At 48.1% G+C, this 18562-nt stretch overlaps 1 protein-coding gene across 2 annotated transcripts; it reads right to left on the bottom strand.

Moving 5' to 3' along the window:
* Positions 1–637: 637 nt before the first annotated feature.
* On the bottom strand, positions 638–17250 carry POFUT4 (protein O-fucosyltransferase 4). 2 transcript variants are annotated; one of them, XM_028736008.2, is made up of 3 exons: positions 15897–17250; positions 9426–9899; positions 638–8191 (listed from the first exon to the last, which is right to left on the bottom strand). In XM_028736008.2, the coding sequence occupies exons 1-3, from the start codon at positions 16656–16658 to the stop codon at positions 8150–8152; spliced, it is 1278 nt and encodes a 425-aa protein (XP_028591841.2). In that variant the 5' UTR covers positions 16659–17250; the 3' UTR covers positions 638–8149. The 2 variants fall into 2 exon arrangements, with proteins under 2 accessions (XP_028591841.2, XP_028591840.2); XM_028736007.2 differs by having other exon boundaries at positions 9274–9899; positions 15897–17245.
* Positions 17251–18562: the final 1312 nt, after the last annotated feature.

Genomic DNA, 18562 nt, shown 5'->3' with positions numbered 1-18562 from the left:
GTGCACAATTCTCGGTTAGGAAACAGCAGAGACCTGCTACACAGCATTTTTTGGGAGGGGGCGATTCCAGGGTTAAACCCAAATGGGTGGCCTAACTAAGGTGTAAAGGTAAAGGTAAAGGTACCCCTGCCCGTACGGGCCAGTCTTGACAGACTCTAGGGTTGTGCGCTCATCTCACTCTATAGGCCGGGAGCCAGTGCTGTCCGCAGACACTTCCGGGTCACGTGGCCAGCGTGACAAGCTGCATCTGGCGAGCCAGCGCAGCACACGGAACACCGTTTACCTTCCCGCTAGTAAGCAGTCCCTATTTATCTACTTGCACCCGAAGGTGCTTTCGAACTGCTAGGTTGGCAGGCGCTGGGACCGAACGACAGGAGCACACCCCGCCGCAGGGATTCGAACCGCCGACCTTTCGATCGGCAAGTCCTAGGTGCTGAGGCTTTAACCCACAGCGCCACCTGCGTCCCTGGAACTAAGGTGAGGATACCTCAATTTGGAGAAGAGAGGTGGGTCTTCAGACCATCAACATGCAAGGCTATGGACCATAAGCATGGCAAGTACCGCAGTTACTCATCTTTCATTTTTGCAGCCCCGATTTGAATTAGACTGTGATAACAAAAATGTGCACCGGGCATGGTTTTATGTTCAGAAAAAGAAATGCTTTTGTTTATTCCTTTGTGGGGGGGGGGCAGTGGAAACCCACCCTATGGTACTGAACAATCACCATCATTTCCCTTTGGATTATTCAGGGTATCCTTTCAGAACAATAACAATTTATTATTTGTAACACACACACACACACCCCATCAGACTGGTTGCCGTGGCCACTCTGGGTGGCTTCCAACATATATAAAAACATCATTAAAAATTACACATTAAAAAGATTCCCAATTCAGGGCTGCCTTCAGATGACCTCTAAAGGTTATGTAGTTACTCATCTCTTTGACGTCTGATGGGATGGCATTCCACAGGACAGGTCAGCCAGCCACCTTGGTCTCCAGGGAATGTTCGCTGAAGGCCAGGGGCTCTTGTGCCACATGCACCCCATGACTTCTGTCCAGCAGGTGACTAGTCATACCTACGACACGCAGCATCTGTTCTCTACTACCTGGAGACAGAAAATTGTGCTTGATCCCAAGTATCTGGATAAAGAATAACTATCACGTTTGTATGCCTCTTATTGAAGAGCTACGTTTGCACACAGCGTGAGTTTTAAGGGTAAAGGAAGAAGGTTAAAACTAGTGTTTGCAACACATCTTGACCCATACAAGTACAAAAACTGGACTTGAATTTACTTCCAACAATCCAATGTACCTCTGTGAACAGAAAAATGTTTTTGGGGGGCAATACTTTTATTAATCTGAAGGACGAAGCATTCTTGCTGCAGCCAGATTGACAGGGGCTGCCCATTGGAAGTTGACACCACCTCCTTCCTAGGAGGTGTAGTTAGTGAAAGTATGGGACATTGTAATAATAATAATTTATTCTTTATACCCCGCCCATCTGGCTGGGCTTCCCCAGCCACTCTGGGCGGCTTCCAACCAAATATTAAAATTCAGTAATGCATCAAACATTAAAAGCTTCCCTAAACAGGGCTGCCTTCAGATGTCTTCTAAAAGTTTGGTAGTTGTTGTTCTCTTTGACATCTGGTGGGAGGGAGTTCCACAGGGCATAATAACAGAGAGTCACTAATGGTTCATCGAGATGGGTCTTTTTCACTCAATATGGTTGAAGTTTCTCTCCTATGCGAACTCAACTGAACAGCCCACTAACCTCCCTGCTCTACAGACAAGTACACTGACCCAATTTTTTCTTCTCATATGCAACAATTGAATGTGGCACTGTATTCTCAGTAGTTTCTTGGTTTTTTACACCTCCTCTGCACCTGTGTTTTATTTTTATCGTTTCACATTTCTTGCTATTAGCCATATTAATCATTTCTATTATATTCTGTATGCATTTGTCAATAAACTTAATTATTACAGTGGTACCTCGGGTTAAGAACTTAATTCGTTCTGGAGGTCTGTTCTTAACCTGAAGCACCACTTTAGCTAATGGGGCCTCCCACTGCCACCGCGCTATTTCTGTTCTCATCCTGAAGCAAAGTTCTTAACTCAAGGTATTATTTCTGGGTTAGCGGAGTCTGTAACCTGAAGCGGCTGTAACCTGAAGTGTCTGTAACCCGAGGTACCACTGTATTTTAAAAAACAAACAAAATAAAACTAACGGAAATCAGCACAAATTGTCCATTGTTCCTAACTCCCAATTCCTTTCCCGCATCAAGCTACCTGTCATTACCAGCCTAATAAAACCACCATGTCATGGACACAGAGGAATGATGGAACTGGCTGGGGAACCCCAAGGAAAGAAGGCTCAGAGCCCAGCGATTGGTGGTGGGGTGACAGTGAGTGGTCAGAGGGAGGGGAGGGAAAGGAATGGGAGGTGGAGGTTGTCAGGAAAAAGCACCAAGGCAAAAGCCAGCTCCAGATGGCTGGAATGCAAAACAGGATGTTGTGGTTTGCAGATGTACTCTTGGAGAAAAGGTGGAGTCTTTTCTCTGTACTGAGCACCGGATGTTAGCTCAGAGTGTCATCTGACCTGTACTGGAAGTACAGGGGCGGAGGGTTGTGACTCTCCTAATGGAGTCTGAAGGGTGCAGTCACATTTCTATGTACTGCTGGAGACAGGAATAAAAAGACATGTAAAAGGACTCCTGTCTGTCTCATTTCCTCTCCCTGGGAGAATGCAAGGGGGGAGAGAAGAAGAGGAAAGCAGAGGGTGTGTTTTTCTCACGACTAATGAGAAGAATCGCCGAGTTTGTTTACCTAGCCTGCCGGCAGTCGCAGACGGATGGTAAACACAGTATCTCGCTCAATTGCCTCGGGGGAGGCCAGGTACCTCTGCCTGTGAGCTTAGATAATGACATGTGGCAGCATTCGGTGGTTACGATTCATCGAACATCTGCAAGAGAGGCTGGTGAAGTGTCCTCCTCTGCTCCAAGGAAGAAAAGCGTCTGAGAGAACCCAGAGGCTCAATAGACGGCTGGTGGAAAGACGAGGTGTTTTCCAAGCAACATAGTTCAAGGTATGCTACATTTCGGGCTAAAATTGTGAACGCAGTTTGATTAAATCACTGGTTCACGGGAGCTCTGCGTTTGAAAAACAAAAGCTCCGGGAGAAGAGGCCTGCAGCTTGGAAGCTCAAGCCTGCATTCCACACATTCCTGTGGTTAAGATAAGAAGTCCTGTAAGCACTGTTGCTAAGTAACGGAAAGTTGGAAAGTTACTGGCAAAGGGGCTGGACTGTGAGTGTGAGCCTGGGAAAGTGAAACAAAACCAGAGAATGTTTTGGCTACAAGTTTACATGCTCTTGGAGGGACTTTCCAAAGCAGCCAGAGTTTAGCTGCCAGGTGCCAAAGAGCGTAAACAACTTGCAGTTTGCCTGCCTGAGAAAGAAAAAAACAACTGTTGGATTTTACAGTTTGTTTGAGAGTGTGAGCTGGAGGCTTTGGCTTCAAGATGGATGCCAAGAAGGGAGCTCTGCCTTACCCACCTCCCTTAGATAATGACAATTATTCATCTTGGTCAGTAAAGATGAAGGCCCTGCTGCAGAATCAGAGGCTTTTTGATGTAATTGAAAACCCCATCCCTGCAGCTCCAACCAGAGGTTGGGAGTCACAGAATGTGAGGGCCAGGACTGCTATAATTCTGTGTGTCTCAGATGAGCAGTTGGTGCATATTCAGCATTTAGAAAATGCGAAAGAGGTTTGGGATACGCTGCGTACAACGCATCAGAGAGATGCTGGTTCTTCAGCGTTGCTGTATTTTGAGAAGTTAACCAATCTGAGACTTGCGCCTGATGGAGATGTTCAAGCGCACCTGACAGAAATGAAGTTTCTGCGTCAACAGATGGTGGAACGCAATTTCCGTCTTCAGGAGGAAGTATTTTGCTTCATGATGATAAACAGCCTGAATAGGACTTACAAGGTTGTTGCCAGTCAGCTTGGTTCCCTACCGGCCGCGCAGCTAACCGCGGAGAGTGTGTGTGCTGTGGTCTTGAATGAACACGACAGACTTGCTGCCCTGGAAGTGAAGGACAGGGGGAGGGAAGAACAGAGTTCTAATTCCCCCACTGCTGAATCTACTGGAGAGCATGCTGTAGCATTGAGTGCTGTCCGATGCTACAATTGTGGACAGACTGGGCATCTACAGCGGAACTGTAGAAAGCCACGACAGTCAAGAGGAGCCAAGAACAGCTCAACGAAGCCTGAGGCATCAGGCAAAAGCCGTAACAAGTGCCAGGTGAAACCTGCAAAGGCTATGATGGCGAAAGGAACCACGCCAGATGTTGGGAACGCCTTCATAATTGACACTGGCGCCACGAAACATTTGTGCCCGCACCGAGAACTGTTTTCGACGTTTAAGAAGCAAAGCTTCACAGTGAAACAAGCCAACGGTCAAGAGCTGGAAGCGACCGGGATTGGGACTGTGTATCTTGAGAGTCTGAACTTGACTATAAGCGATGTTTACCTGGTTCCAGAATTGAGATTTAATCTGCTGAGTGTGTCGCAGATTGCGAAGAAAGGACTGAAACTGTCCTATGATGCTAAAAGATGCAAGATCTACAAAGATGGAGAACTGTTTCTTACTGCCAGAGAGAAAGATGGACTGTATTTGTTGACTTTTGATCAAAGTGATTACATGAAATGTAATTCTTCTGATTCTAACGCAATTTCTCTTGCAGGTGTGACCAACAAGAGCACCAAGAAGGTGACTAACAAGGTCGACAGAGCATTTCAGCGGGTGTATGCTGATGTGATTGGTCCTCTAGAACCATCTAGGGGCAGTGCAAAATATTATCTTTTGTGTGTGGATTGTTTCACTAATTATTCTTGGGTTTATTTGATGGAGAAACCGCAAGAAACTTTAGAAAAGTTTCAGGAGTTTTGTGACAAGGTTAAAAATATGCATGATGCTAACATTGATTGTCTTTTCACAGATGACAAGCAAGTTTTTCTGTTACAGAAGTTTCAGAAGTTCCTGGATGGAAAAGGGATAGACCACAAAGTTTCTGTTTCGCCAGAAGCGTGGAACAGAGGGGTCTGTGTGAAAGTGAACAAAGAATTGCAAGAGGGGATGCATGCGCAATTGCTGAGTTCACATTTGCCACATGAATATTGGGCCGAGTCGCTAGCATCCTATCTTCACGTGTGGTTGAGAAAAGTCTCAACAGAGTTGGGATGTTCTCCTTTTGAGAAGCTGTTCAAAAGAAAACCTTCTGTTGCCTATTTTAAGGTTTTCGGGTCTCATGTGAGAACAGAAGCTCCAGGTGGAGTAAAGAATGCGAGAGGCATTTTGGTGGGATATGAAAAGGGTTTCTATAGAGTAATTTTGTCTGAATCTGGTCAGGTGATTCTCACAAAGTTTCTAGAGAATGCTCCAGAAAAAGAGCGGGTTGTAGAACAAACATTTCCCACAGAGAGCCATTCAGATGATGATGATTTTTCTGATGTCACACATTACAGTGGTACTGATGATGACAGTGATAGCTCAGAGAGTTCAGTTGTAACAGTCATTGAGAGGAAATCTCACACAATGGCTAGACCTTCACAGGTGAAGGAAGATCCACTGTTAGCCAATGCTACTGGTTCTCAACAAAGTCCAGAGGTTGAACCAGTGAGCACAGAGGATCAGCACCTCATACGCAGGTCTGAGAGAGTTACAAAAGGTGTACCACCAAAGAGGTACTCAAAAGAGTTTGCTAACGTAGCTGTTGCATGTGTTGCTATTGTTAACAACTCAAAGCAGGTTAAAACAGTGTCTAAGTCAGAGACAAAGACACAACAGAGAGTAGCAAGCCAAGGTAATGCAGAAGCACTCATTCCTTGGAAGCCAGACAACCAGAGAGGTACACTGGTGAAACCAGTGGTGGGGAGTTCCAAGGGTGGAACTGAAACAACAGGGGACTGTTATATGTATAACAACTGTTTGTTTTCTTCTCTGGATCATGTTTTGCCTATTGATGCTTTTGGGAGAGGATGTCAGGAAAAAGCACCAAGGCAAAAGCCAGCTCCAGATGGCTGGAATGCAAAACAGGATGTTGTGGTTTGCAGATGTACTCTTGGAGAAAAGGTGGAGTCTTTTCTCTGTACTGAGCACCGGATGTTAGCTCAGAGTGTCATCTGACCTGTACTGGAAGTACAGGGGCGGAGGGTTGTGACTCTCCTAATGGAGACTGAAGGGTGCAGTCACATTTCTATGTACTGCTGGAGACAGGAATAAAAAGACATGTAAAAGGACTCCTGTCTGTCTCATTTCCTCTCCCTGGGAGAATGCAGGGGGGGAGAGAAGAAAAGGAAAGCAGAGGGTGTGTTTTTCTCACGACTAATGAGAAGAATCGCCGGGTTTGTTTACCTAGCCTGCCGGCAGTCGCAGACAGATGGTAAACACAGTATCTCGCTCAATTGCCTCGGGGGAGGCCAGGTACCGCTGCCTGTGAGCTTAGATACTAACAGAAACTGAAGAGGTGACAGGGTTTGGTGAGCAGGAAGAGTCTGTGGCAGAGAGGAGTCCCGCATCAGAGGCAGAAGAGGACAGAGGCCAAGAAGGAGAGAGGAGTCTGGCCGGGGAAGAGGCACAGGTGTCCCCCCCTCCTGCTGCAACAAGGTCCTTTCCTGCTGGTCTCCCAGAACCAGGAGGCATGAAAAGGAGAAAGAAATTGGCTTCACGCAGGCACAGTCCAATTGCTTGGGGAAAACACTGAAAAGGAGGGGAACTTGGGCAGCTCAGCGTTCAAAACTCCCATTGTTCTAGGCACATTTTGCAACTGGGAATGTCATTAGTGCAAGCAATTTCTGAGCTCTGGGCGCAGTGCTGCACCCAAGATTTCGGATTAAACCCGCCACTGCTGGCGCTGAGGGCATGGGAGAAGAAATTCCTGCCCGCTTGACTTCCAAGAAATGATTGCAGTATCAGGCAAGCTGATAGGTTCTGCGTCTCCGCTGGCCTTACAGAAAGGCAGCGTTTTGAGGGACCCTCATACGACTATGAAGGGAGAGGGCGGGAGAAGCATGGCTTTGTTTTTTGCCATCTTCAGATGAGGACTAGGCCATGTGAAAAACGAACGTAAGATTTTAGCTGCAATTCATTCATTTACAGCTTTGTAGTCTTGTTATAAAAATAGCATTCCCGTTGTGGCACCCATAACCTAGGTTTAGGGTGTCATTTAGCTCCCAGCTTTCATATCTCTGTTTCTAACACTGAGGCAGCTGTGAGAACGCGGGGACTTTCAGTTTCAGCAACTGATTCATGGGGCGAGATCTACCGAAGATAGGTTGCTTTGCTCACTAGGCCTGACACTCCCAGATCCTGCTTTTGCTAATAAAGAGTTAACTCCTACTTGCTCAGTGTGATTTACTGCTGGCTTGCACCCGTCACATCACCGGGGGAACAGTGAGCAACTGTGTAGTCTCTACAAATTGAGGAAATGCACTACAATAAGGTGCATAGTTCATAACATATTTCAGCCCATAGAGAAGTGGTTATTTGAATACTGCATAGCTGAGCTCATGTAAACTCTTGTTCTGCTCTCTTTCATATTAAATGAAATATATCAAAAATAATAAAGAAACCAATGTATGTTGAAGAATACTTATGAATGGAGGTAATCCCTGAAGTGCAACCATTCAGGACTTTTACAGTAAGCCAAACAGTCCGTGTTAAGGAATTTGGCACATACACACCAAAAAGTACTTTCTGAGAGACGCTGAAGCAGCAGAAATGCAGAATACTTTTCTTTGCCCCACAGATCAGGGAGGCTTCCTCGTCTTGGAGCAGTGGCAAATGAACCAATACCAAAAGCTGGTTCGGAATTGGCCTTTTCTTGGAAGCAAGAATTTTTTTAAAAAAGTAATCTCCAAAGCGAGAATACCATATATAAAAGATGAATTCCAAGTTGTCCTGGAACCACAATTTCGGTGCTGGTAAATCTGTGGATGCCCTGCTTGCCTCTCATAACACTGAAGAAGCTTGAATAACAAGTCTGGTTAGTTTTGCTGGGTTCTCTTCATGAAGACTTGGTGCATGTAGTCCCAGAATCTCCCCTGATGTGACTCGTTGTGGTGAATCATGGCTGTGAGGGCTTCAGCCTGATCAAGGCTCTGCCAGTAATCCTGCAGCCACATCTCCTTCCAGCTAAAAAGCAAATAAAGAAAATGAGTGTGGAGAAACCCACTAGAAAAGCCTGCCAAGCCTGCCCCTTAAGTGACGTTTTAGTGACATCTTTAGGACGTTTCCGAGTCACTTCTGGGTTCTAACATATTCTCTTGCACAACTTTCTGTGTTGGCCAGCAGGTAATGGCTTTTCCCACCTGCCTTGCCCCACCCTCCCTTAATAAGGGAGCTGTTTCAGAGGGAGAATTGTGAGGGGAGAAAAAGTTTGTCTGCCATCAGGGGGTGGTGGGTTTCACCTGTACTGCCCCACCGCCAGCCTGAGGAACCTTCAGAAGGGAGTTGCTGCATTATGTGGATGTATATTTTAATGAGCTGAACAGAGTGGAAGATTATGAGTCATGCGGGCGTGGAGAATGTGAGTGTGCTTAGTTCATTTTTTGGCTGCTGTTTTATGGTGGTTTGTTTTGCTTTATAGGTTATAAATGCTTTATAGGTTATGACTTTTGCTTTAATTGTGATGTTTAGCTTATTTTTTAGCTGTCGCTTTGTTCCTTGTGTCTGATAGGTTGCAGTTGTTTCACTGATGATTTATTAATTATTCTGTACTGTTTATGCTGTATTTGTGATGTTCTTTTATGCGCTATCATGTTCTTATTCAGGGGTCGGCAACCCATGGGCCACAAGCGGCCCCGGGGGGGTATTTAACCAGCCCTCGAGGTGCCCCCAAACTGAGCCGCCCGCTCGGCAAGTCGCCACACGCTGCGCTAAACCGGCACAGCGCAACATGGGGACTTGCTCCTGCGGCGCCGGAAATCGCGTCTGCACAGCAGATGAAGGAAATTGCGGGCGCGCTGCTCATGCGCACACACGATCCAGCCCACAGAGCGATCTCCACTGAAGTGAACCAGCCCAGGTGACCCCTGTTCTTATTATTTATTGTTTGTAAGTCACTTTAGAGTTTATTTGAATGAAACGCACAGTGCAGAAAGGTAATCAATCCAAATCAATCCAAAACACTAGCAGAGCAAGCAACTTCAACTTAGCACCGCACAACCCTCAGCTTTCTTAAGGACAGCTGCATATTCCACGACAACAGCTAGTACCTGTCTCCATCAGGAATGTCTTCGATATTCCCATACCCGGGTGCTGGTGGCGGGCACCCCATGTGTGAGAACTGGGCGATTTCAGGCTCAGGGGGTGGCACTTTCCCACGAGACTTCCTGTGCTCCTCCTCCGCCTTCATTCTGGCATTTACCTTGTCACAGACATAGCACTCGAACCCGTTCAAATAATTAGGCAGGGTCATGTCATTCACTCCCCATTCCCGCTTCTCCATGCTCTCCACCAAGAACCGGTTCGTAATGCCGCCGGGACTCTTGTACTTCAGGTATTCCAAATATTTCTCCGGATTCCTGTCCAGAAAATTAATGTATTCTGCTAGCTCTTTGGGGCTCTCAAAGTCATCAATGAGGATGATGGAATGATTGTCCGGCATCCAGTCACGCACCGATGGGGAACCTCGATATATAGGAACGGCTCCGACGTGCATCGGCCGCCAAAGCTTCTCCGTCATGTAGTCGCGGCAGATGGCATTCTCCATCGCCAGGTGGAACTTGTACTTGGATATAAGAGCCATGAACTCGGAGTCCTCTGTGGTGGCTGTAGAAGTGTCCTTCAGCCTCGCGCTGGGAAGCTCTCGGTTGTTCAGGCATGCCCCGTAAGAGTCCACCTACAACAGAAATAAATCATCCTGAAAAAGAAACGGCTGGGTTGTGGCCCCACCTCCTCACTCCAATCCAAATGTGTTTCCAAGCGCTAAAAAATGCACACACACCCATCGCCAAAAGAGAGAGAGAGAGAACCTGGGCACTGTAGTTTGTTAAGGGTTCCAAGAATTGTAGATCAGAGCTGAAAGGGATCCATCTAGCCCAAGCCCTGGCGAAGAAAGAATCACAACTAAGGAATCCCTGACGGACGGCTGTCCAGCCTCTGCTTAACAGCCTCCATGGAAGGAGAGTCTGAGGGACAAACTACAGTCATACCTCGGGTTACAGCCGCTTCAGGTTGCGTCTTTTTGGGTTGCGGACCACCGAAACCCAAAAGTACCGGAACGGGTTACTTCTGGGTTTTGGCAGTAGCACATACGCATAAGTGCTAAACCGCGCTTTGCGCATAAGCGCCGAATTGCAACCTGCACGTGTGCAGACGCGGGTTGCGAACGTGCATCCTACACGGATCAGGTTCGCAACCCGAGCGTCCACTATACAGCACCCAGGATTTATGTGGGGAAGCCACGTGTTTTAAATATAGGCTGTGTACACAGAAGGGGGTTCCTGCCCTGACACTTTGCTGTAGTAAACAGGTCTCTCCATTCTATTTCCATTTCTCTCTCTCCTCAAACTGATTTCCTCCTATTTGGTCTGCTACATGCCAGTTAGATGAACAACACCATTATCTATACTCCACCCACCTGGCTCAGAATCATACGAATCCTCAGGAGGCATGTATTCTGGGCAGTATCCAAGACTTGCTGTGCTTGCCCAAGAGAACTTTCCCCTTGGCTTCAACCCCTCCTCACTTGCACCCTCAAAATCATCTCTGGGGGGTTAGGGGACCCCCCGGCACAGACTGTGGGGAAGGGCAAAATGTTTTGTGCTGCTGCTAAACCAGAGGAATGGCACATTGGCACAGGGCTGACTACCACCCTCTGACCCAGATATTTAGCCTACAGTTGAAGCCCAACAGTTTAGTTTTTTAATGAATAAAGACTACAAGAAAATAATGCACACAAAATCTACACTTTCACTTAAGACTTTACTGAGCAAGTCACTTGAGGCCCATTTCTTTTTTCTTTCTCCTCCTGTGATGAGGCTGTATTTTATTATTTTAATGTTTCAATATTTTAATGTATTTTAATCTCGTTGTTAAGTTGTTTTCATTTCAACTTGTTTTTATTATTGCTTGTTAGCCGCCCTGAAACCGGCCTTGGCTGGGGAGGGCAGGGTATAAATAAAACTTATTATTATTTTTATTTTTATGAGTCAGATTGCTCTAGAAGACAATGAACACACCAAACCTTTTTTTTTTTTTTCAATTCTGCAGGGCTGCAGCCAGGATGAGTTAGGGTCAGCCAACATTACTTTCAAAGAAAGATGTGCAAGAGGTGACATAATGTAAGTTTGCAAAATTATGCATGGCATAGAAAAAGTGTTTTTTGTCCCACTCTCATAACACTAGAACTTGGGTACACCCAACAAAGCTGAGTGTTGGGATGATTCAGGACAGATAGACTTCAGGCAGTTAACCTGTGGAACTCACTCCCACAGGAGACGGTGGTTTTAAGAGGACCAAACAAATTTATGGAGGAGAGGGCAACTAGCCTTGATGGCTGTGTTCTGCCTCCAGTTGGAGGAGGAAATGCTTCTGAATACCAGTTGCTGGTAACCACCAGAGGGGAGAGGGACCCTCAAGCATCCGGTTGGCCACTGTGAGATCAGGATGCTGGACCACTGGCCTGATCCAACGCACTCTTCTTATGTTCTGGAATGGAGCCTCCTGTACAAAGACGAGAGCTGCATTCAGAGCTCTGCTCATTTTGGCTTCCAGCTCCACCCACCTCTGGCCTGCACTGCCTGACTGTAAGGGGATATGATCCTTAGGATGAAAAATGTTTCCCGCCCCCCTCAGTTTTAAGGTGTGCCCTTCCCTGGTATGGATAAGAAGTGGGCTATATGACTTTTTATTAGTAAGTGAACAAATGGTCCATTGGTGCTGAGGTGCAGCCACAGTTGTGATGCTCAAACAGGTTATGGTGACACGTCCACAGCTGCTCCCATTGGCTGGGGGCTGTCTATGATGTCACTGTCTATGATGTCACAAAAGTACCTGTCAGTTGCCTGGCTATAAAGGTGGCCCTCTCCCCCTTCCCAGCACAGACCTCAGAGGGCAGCAGCTGTGGCACTCAGCTCTGGGGGGTCTCCTTCCTCATGGATGCAAAATGGCAGGAGGAAGGAGGCACTCATCACGCAATGGGATGCTGAGGAACAGGCAGAAGGCAAGTTCGCTTGCTGGGTGGGATTGCAGCTTGAAGGCAGCTAATTTCCACAGTCAGAAGCTGGCTGGTGTCTGGTAACACACCTGGCAGAAGCCGGCAGGTGTTGGTGGCTGGTGGAGTTTGCAGTCAGAAGCCAGCGGGTGCCGTAAGGTGCTGCAGGTGTCAGCTGGTTGAAGGTCACCTTTGGAAGTCAGTTGGCAGAAGCTGTGTGGATATTCATGACTTGAAGCTGTGTGTGTGTGTGTGTGTGTGTGAATGCAGAGAGGCTGGTGAGTGAATGCACCCACAGACATTCTTCACAGGATGGCAGATGGCGTGTGTCTGCGAGTGCAAATGGGAGGTTTCGAATGGTGTGTGTCTGCGTGTGTGAATGGGAGCATTTGGACGTGGTCCAGGTAAGTAGTGCTTGTGGCTGGGAAATACGTGCTCAGGGGGTGGCAGATGCCATCCTCTGGGTGCAGGGTGAGTGGAACCAGTGGATATTCATGGACAGAAACCAGTGGAAGTTGACCAGGACGTCCGGGCTGAAGTTACCAGGCAGCAGCTAGGGGAGGGTCTGGCTGAGGCTGCTGGACGGAGGCCATCCCACTCAACGTGTTGTTTGCCTTTCAGGAAGCCGGTGAGGTTTTCCCCGAGACCGATCGTGAAAGTAATGAAGAGAGCAGCAGGACTGAAGCAAGGCCGTTTATTTTCCTAAATAAATGTCTTTTTAAAAAAAGCAAAATTGTGTCTGACTGGTTTCATATAAAACAAATGCAATGCTAAGTTTCTAAATGCATACATGTTTAGTGTTCTTTCTTGCCCTCTCCCATGGGGGGTTGTGCAGCTGTTTCTGTAGTTGCCAATGGCTACGATGATGTCAAAGTGTAATGGCTACGGTGAAGTCAAAGTTTCTGTGATGTCACAAACAGACATGGATCTCTGAGCGTAAAAGCAGGATGGGTAGGGATCGAAAGGGTGAGAAAGGATAGAGAACTAGATGTCAAGGAGAAAAACAACTACCAGATTTTTAGAAGACATCTGAAGGCAGCCCTGTTTAGGGAAGCTTTTAATGTTAATAGGTTATTGTATTTTAGTGTTCTGTTGGAAGCCGCCCAGAGTGGCTGGGGAAACCCAGCCAGATGGGCAGGGTATAAATAATAATAATAATACTACTACTACTAATTATTATTATTATTATTATTATTATTATTATTATTATTATGGCTTTAAAAGAAGACTGGACAAATTCTCTGAATCCCAGTTGCTGGAAACCTCAGGAAGACTCTGGTCCTCAGTTCCTGCTTGCGGCTTTCTCATGGGGACAATGTGCTTGTCCACTCTGAGAACAGGATGCCGGACTGAGTGGGCCACTGGCCTGATCCAGCAGGCCTCTTCGTACCTTAAGCCACGATCTGGAATTACTTCCTCAGCCTCGGACCACAAAGTGGATTTGGAAGAGCCCCATTCCTCCCAGTATTGTGTTGTAAGGGAGGCCAGTGGCCCGGCTCTACCTGGGTTCTTGTGGAACCTCCTGGCCCAGAGGCAGTCTACCTAGATTCCTAGGTTCTTAGGAGCATTAGGCCACTGTGAGAAGAGGATGCTGGACGATGATTATTGTACAATTTGTTTATTACGTTCATACCCACCTTTTCCTTCAAGCAGCTCAAGGTTTCTGGAAGGTGTGCAAAAGAGGGTGGGTTATTATGATGCGCGCCCAATATTTTATTGAAGTTGGCACCCTGGAATAGATGGCCCTCGGGGACCCCTTCCAAACCTACTGTTCTCGGATTCCAAGAAGAGGAGCCCACCCAGCCCTGTGTCCCGGGTTCAAATCCCCCTCAGCCAGGCTAAAATGTATAGGACAAAAATCAATGAGCATTGGAAATGTAAAGAAAAGGAGGGTATCTTTTACCATATGTGGTGGACATGTAAAGAGGTAAAGGCTTTCTGGGAAATGATATATAATGAATTAAAGAAAATGTTTAAAAATACTTTTGTTAAAAAACCAGAAGCCTTTTTATTGGGTATAGTGGGAGAAGAGATACCAAGGGAAGATAGAAAACTGTTTATGTATGCAACAGCAGCAAGAACTCTTTTAGACCAAAAATGGAAACAACAAGAAGTACCAACGGAAGAAAAGAGGCAGATAAAAACGATGGACTTTGCAGAACTGGCAAAGTCGACAGGAAAAATCCGAAACCAGCATAATCAAGTATTCCAAAAGGGCTGGAGCAATCTTATACGATATTTGAAAGATCGCTGTAAGCAATTCACATCACTAGCAGGGTTGACTGAAGACTTGTAATGGGTAACTTTCTCCCTTTTGATGATAATATTGATTCTAATGTCCTTTGTAATGAATTAACTGGAAAATGTACAAAATGCAATGATATAAAGGTTAATTTTGAAAGCCAGGAGATGGGAGGGATGGAAGTCAATAGGCATGGGGTAGGCAACCTAAGGCCCGGGGGCCAGATCTGGCCCAATCGCCTTCTCAATCCGGCCGGCGGACGGTCCAGGAATCAGCGTGTTTTTACATGAGTAGAATGTATGCTTTTATTTAAAACGCATCTCTGGGTTATTTGTGGGGCACAAGAATTCATTCATTTTTTTCCCTTTTCAAAATATAGTCTGGCCCCCCACAAGGTCTGAGGGACAGTGGACTGGCCCCCTGCTGAATAAGTTTGCTGACTCCTGCAATAGGCTCTAATGAGCAAAAGAGATAATGTAAATAACAATGATGTGTGTGTAATATATACAATATACATATACAGTGGACGCTCGGGTTGCGAATGTGATCCATGCAGGAAGCACATTCGCAACCTGAAGCGTTCGCAACCCGCAACACCGTGTGTGCGCATGCGAACGTTGTGATTCGGCGCTTCTGCGCGTGCGCAAAGCGCAATTTAGTGCTTCTGTGCATGTGCAAGCACCGAAACCCGGAAGTAACCAGTTCTGGTGCTTCCGGGTTCGGCACGGTGCGCAACCCAAAATCACACAACCCGAAGCGTCTGTAACCTGAGGTATGACTGTACACACACACACACACACACACACGCATATACATATACAGTGGTACCTCGGGTTAAGTACTTAATTCATTCCGGAGGTCCTTTCTTAACCTGAAACTGTTCTTAACCTGAAGCACCACTTTAGCTAATGGGGCCTCCAGCTGCTGCCGCCACGCGATTTCTGTTCTCATCCTGAAGCAAAGTTCTTAACCCGAGGTAATATTTCTGGGTTAGCGGAGTCTGTAACCTGAAGCGTATGTAACCTGAGGTACCACTGCGCGTGTGTGTGTGTGTGTGTGTGTGTGTGTGTATATATATATATATATATCCTGCTCTGTTCCAGTAACAAGAAGCCGAAAACACCAGCCTGAAGATGACGAGTGAGACCTATATATACACACACACACACACAATTCCCCGCTCAGCCCCCGCGGATCTTCCTGGGCGATCCCTTTTCTACCTGGCCCACCTCACAGGGTCGTCGTGAGGATTTCCTTGAGGAGAATAATAAAATAATATATATTTTTTATTGCTATCCCGCCCTCCCCAGCCGAAGCCGGGCGTCTAACAAGAGTAAAATTGACACAGTTGACCTAAAATCACAATTAATTGAAATACATTCCAAAACCAGAGACCCGCCCGGAGCTCCTCCTGCGGCGAGGCGGGCGAGGATAAATACCTGGAGGTGCTTGGCCAGCTCCCGGACGTACCTGTCCCGGTCGGAGGGGACGTCGCAGTGGGACTGGATGTAGAGGACGGCGGCCAGGCCTTCCCGCCGCCGGGCGCTCTCTTTTTCGGCCAGGCCGAGGGCGGGCGGGCGGCGCAGGTAGTCGAGGCCGGGCAGCCACTGGAGGCTGAGCGGGTAGCCGGACTCCCGGCGGAAGGTGGCGGTGTAGTTGAAGAGCCTGGCGCCGGCGGCGTGCGAGAGCAGGTAGTTGTTCATGGGCGACTCCTCGTGGAGCAGCGCCCAGGCCTGGTGCGGCGGGCGAGGCAGCGGCGCCTCGTAGGCGCGGAAGTCCGTCCCGTAGAAGAGCAGCGCCCGCGTCCGGCGCCGGAGCCGAGCCCGACGCTCCGTGGTGGCCAGGCATGAGGAGCCGCCGCCGCACTCCAGCCGCGCCGTCGAGCCCGGGAAGTGCGGGAAGAGGCCGCCGCTCCACCACAGCAGGATGGGCAGCTCCCGGTTGGGACGCGGGTCCGAGTTGCCCGGGCCGCGGAAGGACGGCGACGCCGCCACAGACGCCACCACCAAGCCCGCCGGCTGAGGGAGGAAGGAGGCCGCTTCGGGAGGGGAGAGCTCCGCCGGGCAGGCCTCAGGCGCCTCGGACTCCCACAGCCCTGAGGAGGCGCAGCCGACGACGACGCCTCTCTCGGCCCGCGCTGAGGCGAAGAGCGCCAGCAAGAACAGGGCCGCCGCCATCAGGGGCCGCCTCGCGAAAGCCATGGCCGCCCCGCCGGGCTCTTCCCTGAGAGGAGGCCCGAGGCGCCGGCGGGTCCCCTCGGCCCCGCGCTCGGCTCTTCTGCCCGCCCCTGGGCGGCGGGGCGGCGGCCTCCTGTCCGGCCTAAACACCCGCCGCCGGGGTGAGAGGAATTCTGAGGTCTTAGATAACCCTGTTTTCCCAAAAGTAAGACTGTGATAGGAATTTTATGGTCTTAGATATATGGTAATGTTCATAACTGCACATACATAGATCAACACAGGAAGACCAACCTGGAACCATTTTGATTCCTAAACTGACCATATCCTTTCTCTGCAAAGTTAAACTTGAATAAGGTGTGAGCCTGTGACCTGGCCCAGGAAATAAGTATTTTACCACTACAAAAGAATGGCCAGGCTCCCCAGGCAAATCCAATCAAGTAACCTGCCAGACAGGAGATAAACAAGGACAAGAGAAAAACAACATTTAAATTTCTGTGATGTAGGTGGGATGTATCTGAGGGGTGGTCTTAGGTTACACCCCTTCTGTGATGTATGCATAATGTTTCTGGGGGTGGTCTTGATCTAGAGAATGGGAATTTCAAAAGTCTTTATAAGGTCTTGCACACCTTGATTCTGGGTCATCCTCCTCTCCTGCGTGTGAGGGAGTACCCTGTTGCAACAGATCAATAAAGATCAAGCTTACTAGCTGCTTTGCTTCTCAATATTCTCTGGTTGGCCTCTGTTATTTTCTCCTACCAATAGGGAACCTATGTAAGGACTCTATATGGGCTCTTGGATACCCCATAAGGGAAAAGGGCATATATTTTATTTACGACAAAGACATCCCCCGAAAATAAGACCCAGTTTTGCCTCTCGCTGTAATATAAAGGCATCCGCCGAAAATAAGACCTCCCCAATAATAAGGCCTCCCCAGAATATGTGTACAGTGGTACCTCGGGTTACATACGCTTCAGGTTACATACGCTTCAGGTTACACACTCCACTAAGCCAGAAATAGTGCTTCAGGTTAAGAACTTTGCTTCAGGATAAGAACAGAAATCGTGCGGGAGGCCCCATTAGCTAAAGTGGTGCTTCAGGTTAAGAACAGTTTCAGGTTAAGTACGGACCTCCGGAACGAATTAAGTACTTAACCCGAGGTACCACTGTACCGTATTCTTCTTCAAAGCAGTGACAAACCTAGACAGCATCTTAAAAAGCAGAGACATCACCTTGCCAACAAAGGTCCGTATAGTAAAAGCCATGGTTTTCCCAGCAGTGATGTATGGGAAGTGAGAGCTGGACCATAAAGAAGGCTGATCACTGAAGAATTGATGCCTTTGAATTATGGTGCTGGAGGAGACTCTTGAGAGTCCCATGGACTGCAAGAAGATCAAACCTCTCCATTCTGAAGGAAATCAGCCCTGAGTGCTCACTGGAAGGTCAGATCGTGAAGCTGAGGCTCCAAGACTTTGGCCACCTCATGAGAAGAGAAGACTCCCTGGAAAAGACCCTGATGTTGGGAAAGATGGAGGGCATAAGGCAGGGGTCTGCAACCTTTAAGACAAAAAGAGCCACTTGGACCCGTTTCTGAAGGAAAAAAACAACTGGGAGCCGCAAAACCGGGAAGGTGACGTCGGGACGGTGTGTGACTAATGCATGCACCGCCCCCATGCGATGTCACAGCCAGTACAGCGCCTGCCACAGTGGGGAGTGTCGGGGCACACAATGCGCCTCCTCCCCTCGCTAGTATCCGCCCCGGAGCCGTGGCAAAGGTGTAAAAGAGCCACATGCGGCTCCGGAGCCGCGGGTTGCAGACCCCTGGCATAAGGAAAAGGGGACGACAGAGGACGAGATGGTGGGACAGTGTTCTTGAAGCTACCAGCATGAGTTTGACCAAACTGCGGGAGGCAGTGGAAGACAGGAGTGCC

This window comes from Podarcis muralis, chromosome 8 (assembly GCF_964188315.1).
Source record: "Podarcis muralis chromosome 8, rPodMur119.hap1.1, whole genome shotgun sequence".
Classification (NCBI taxonomy): Eukaryota; Metazoa; Chordata; class Lepidosauria; order Squamata; family Lacertidae; genus Podarcis; species Podarcis muralis.
Note: the sequence above shows the minus strand (reverse complement) of the source record. Positions and strands in the feature narration are given on the sequence as shown.

What these genes read in the sequence shown, in the direction of transcription:
- POFUT4 (XM_028736007.2), bottom strand. Translation starts at nt 16,658, where the DNA reads ATGGCTTTCGCGAGGCGGCCCCTGATGGCGGCGGCCCTGTTCTTGCTG. An exon ending in AGCTGGCCAAGCACCTCCAG is followed by an intron (nt 9,900 to 15,896) that starts GTATTTATCCTC and finishes TTTCTGTTGTAG; the next exon opens with GTGGACTCTTACGGGGCATG. An exon ending in GACATTCCTGATGGAGACAG is followed by an intron (nt 8,192 to 9,273) that starts GTACTAGCTGTT and finishes TTTGCTTTTTAG; the next exon opens with CTGGAAGGAGATGTGGCTGC.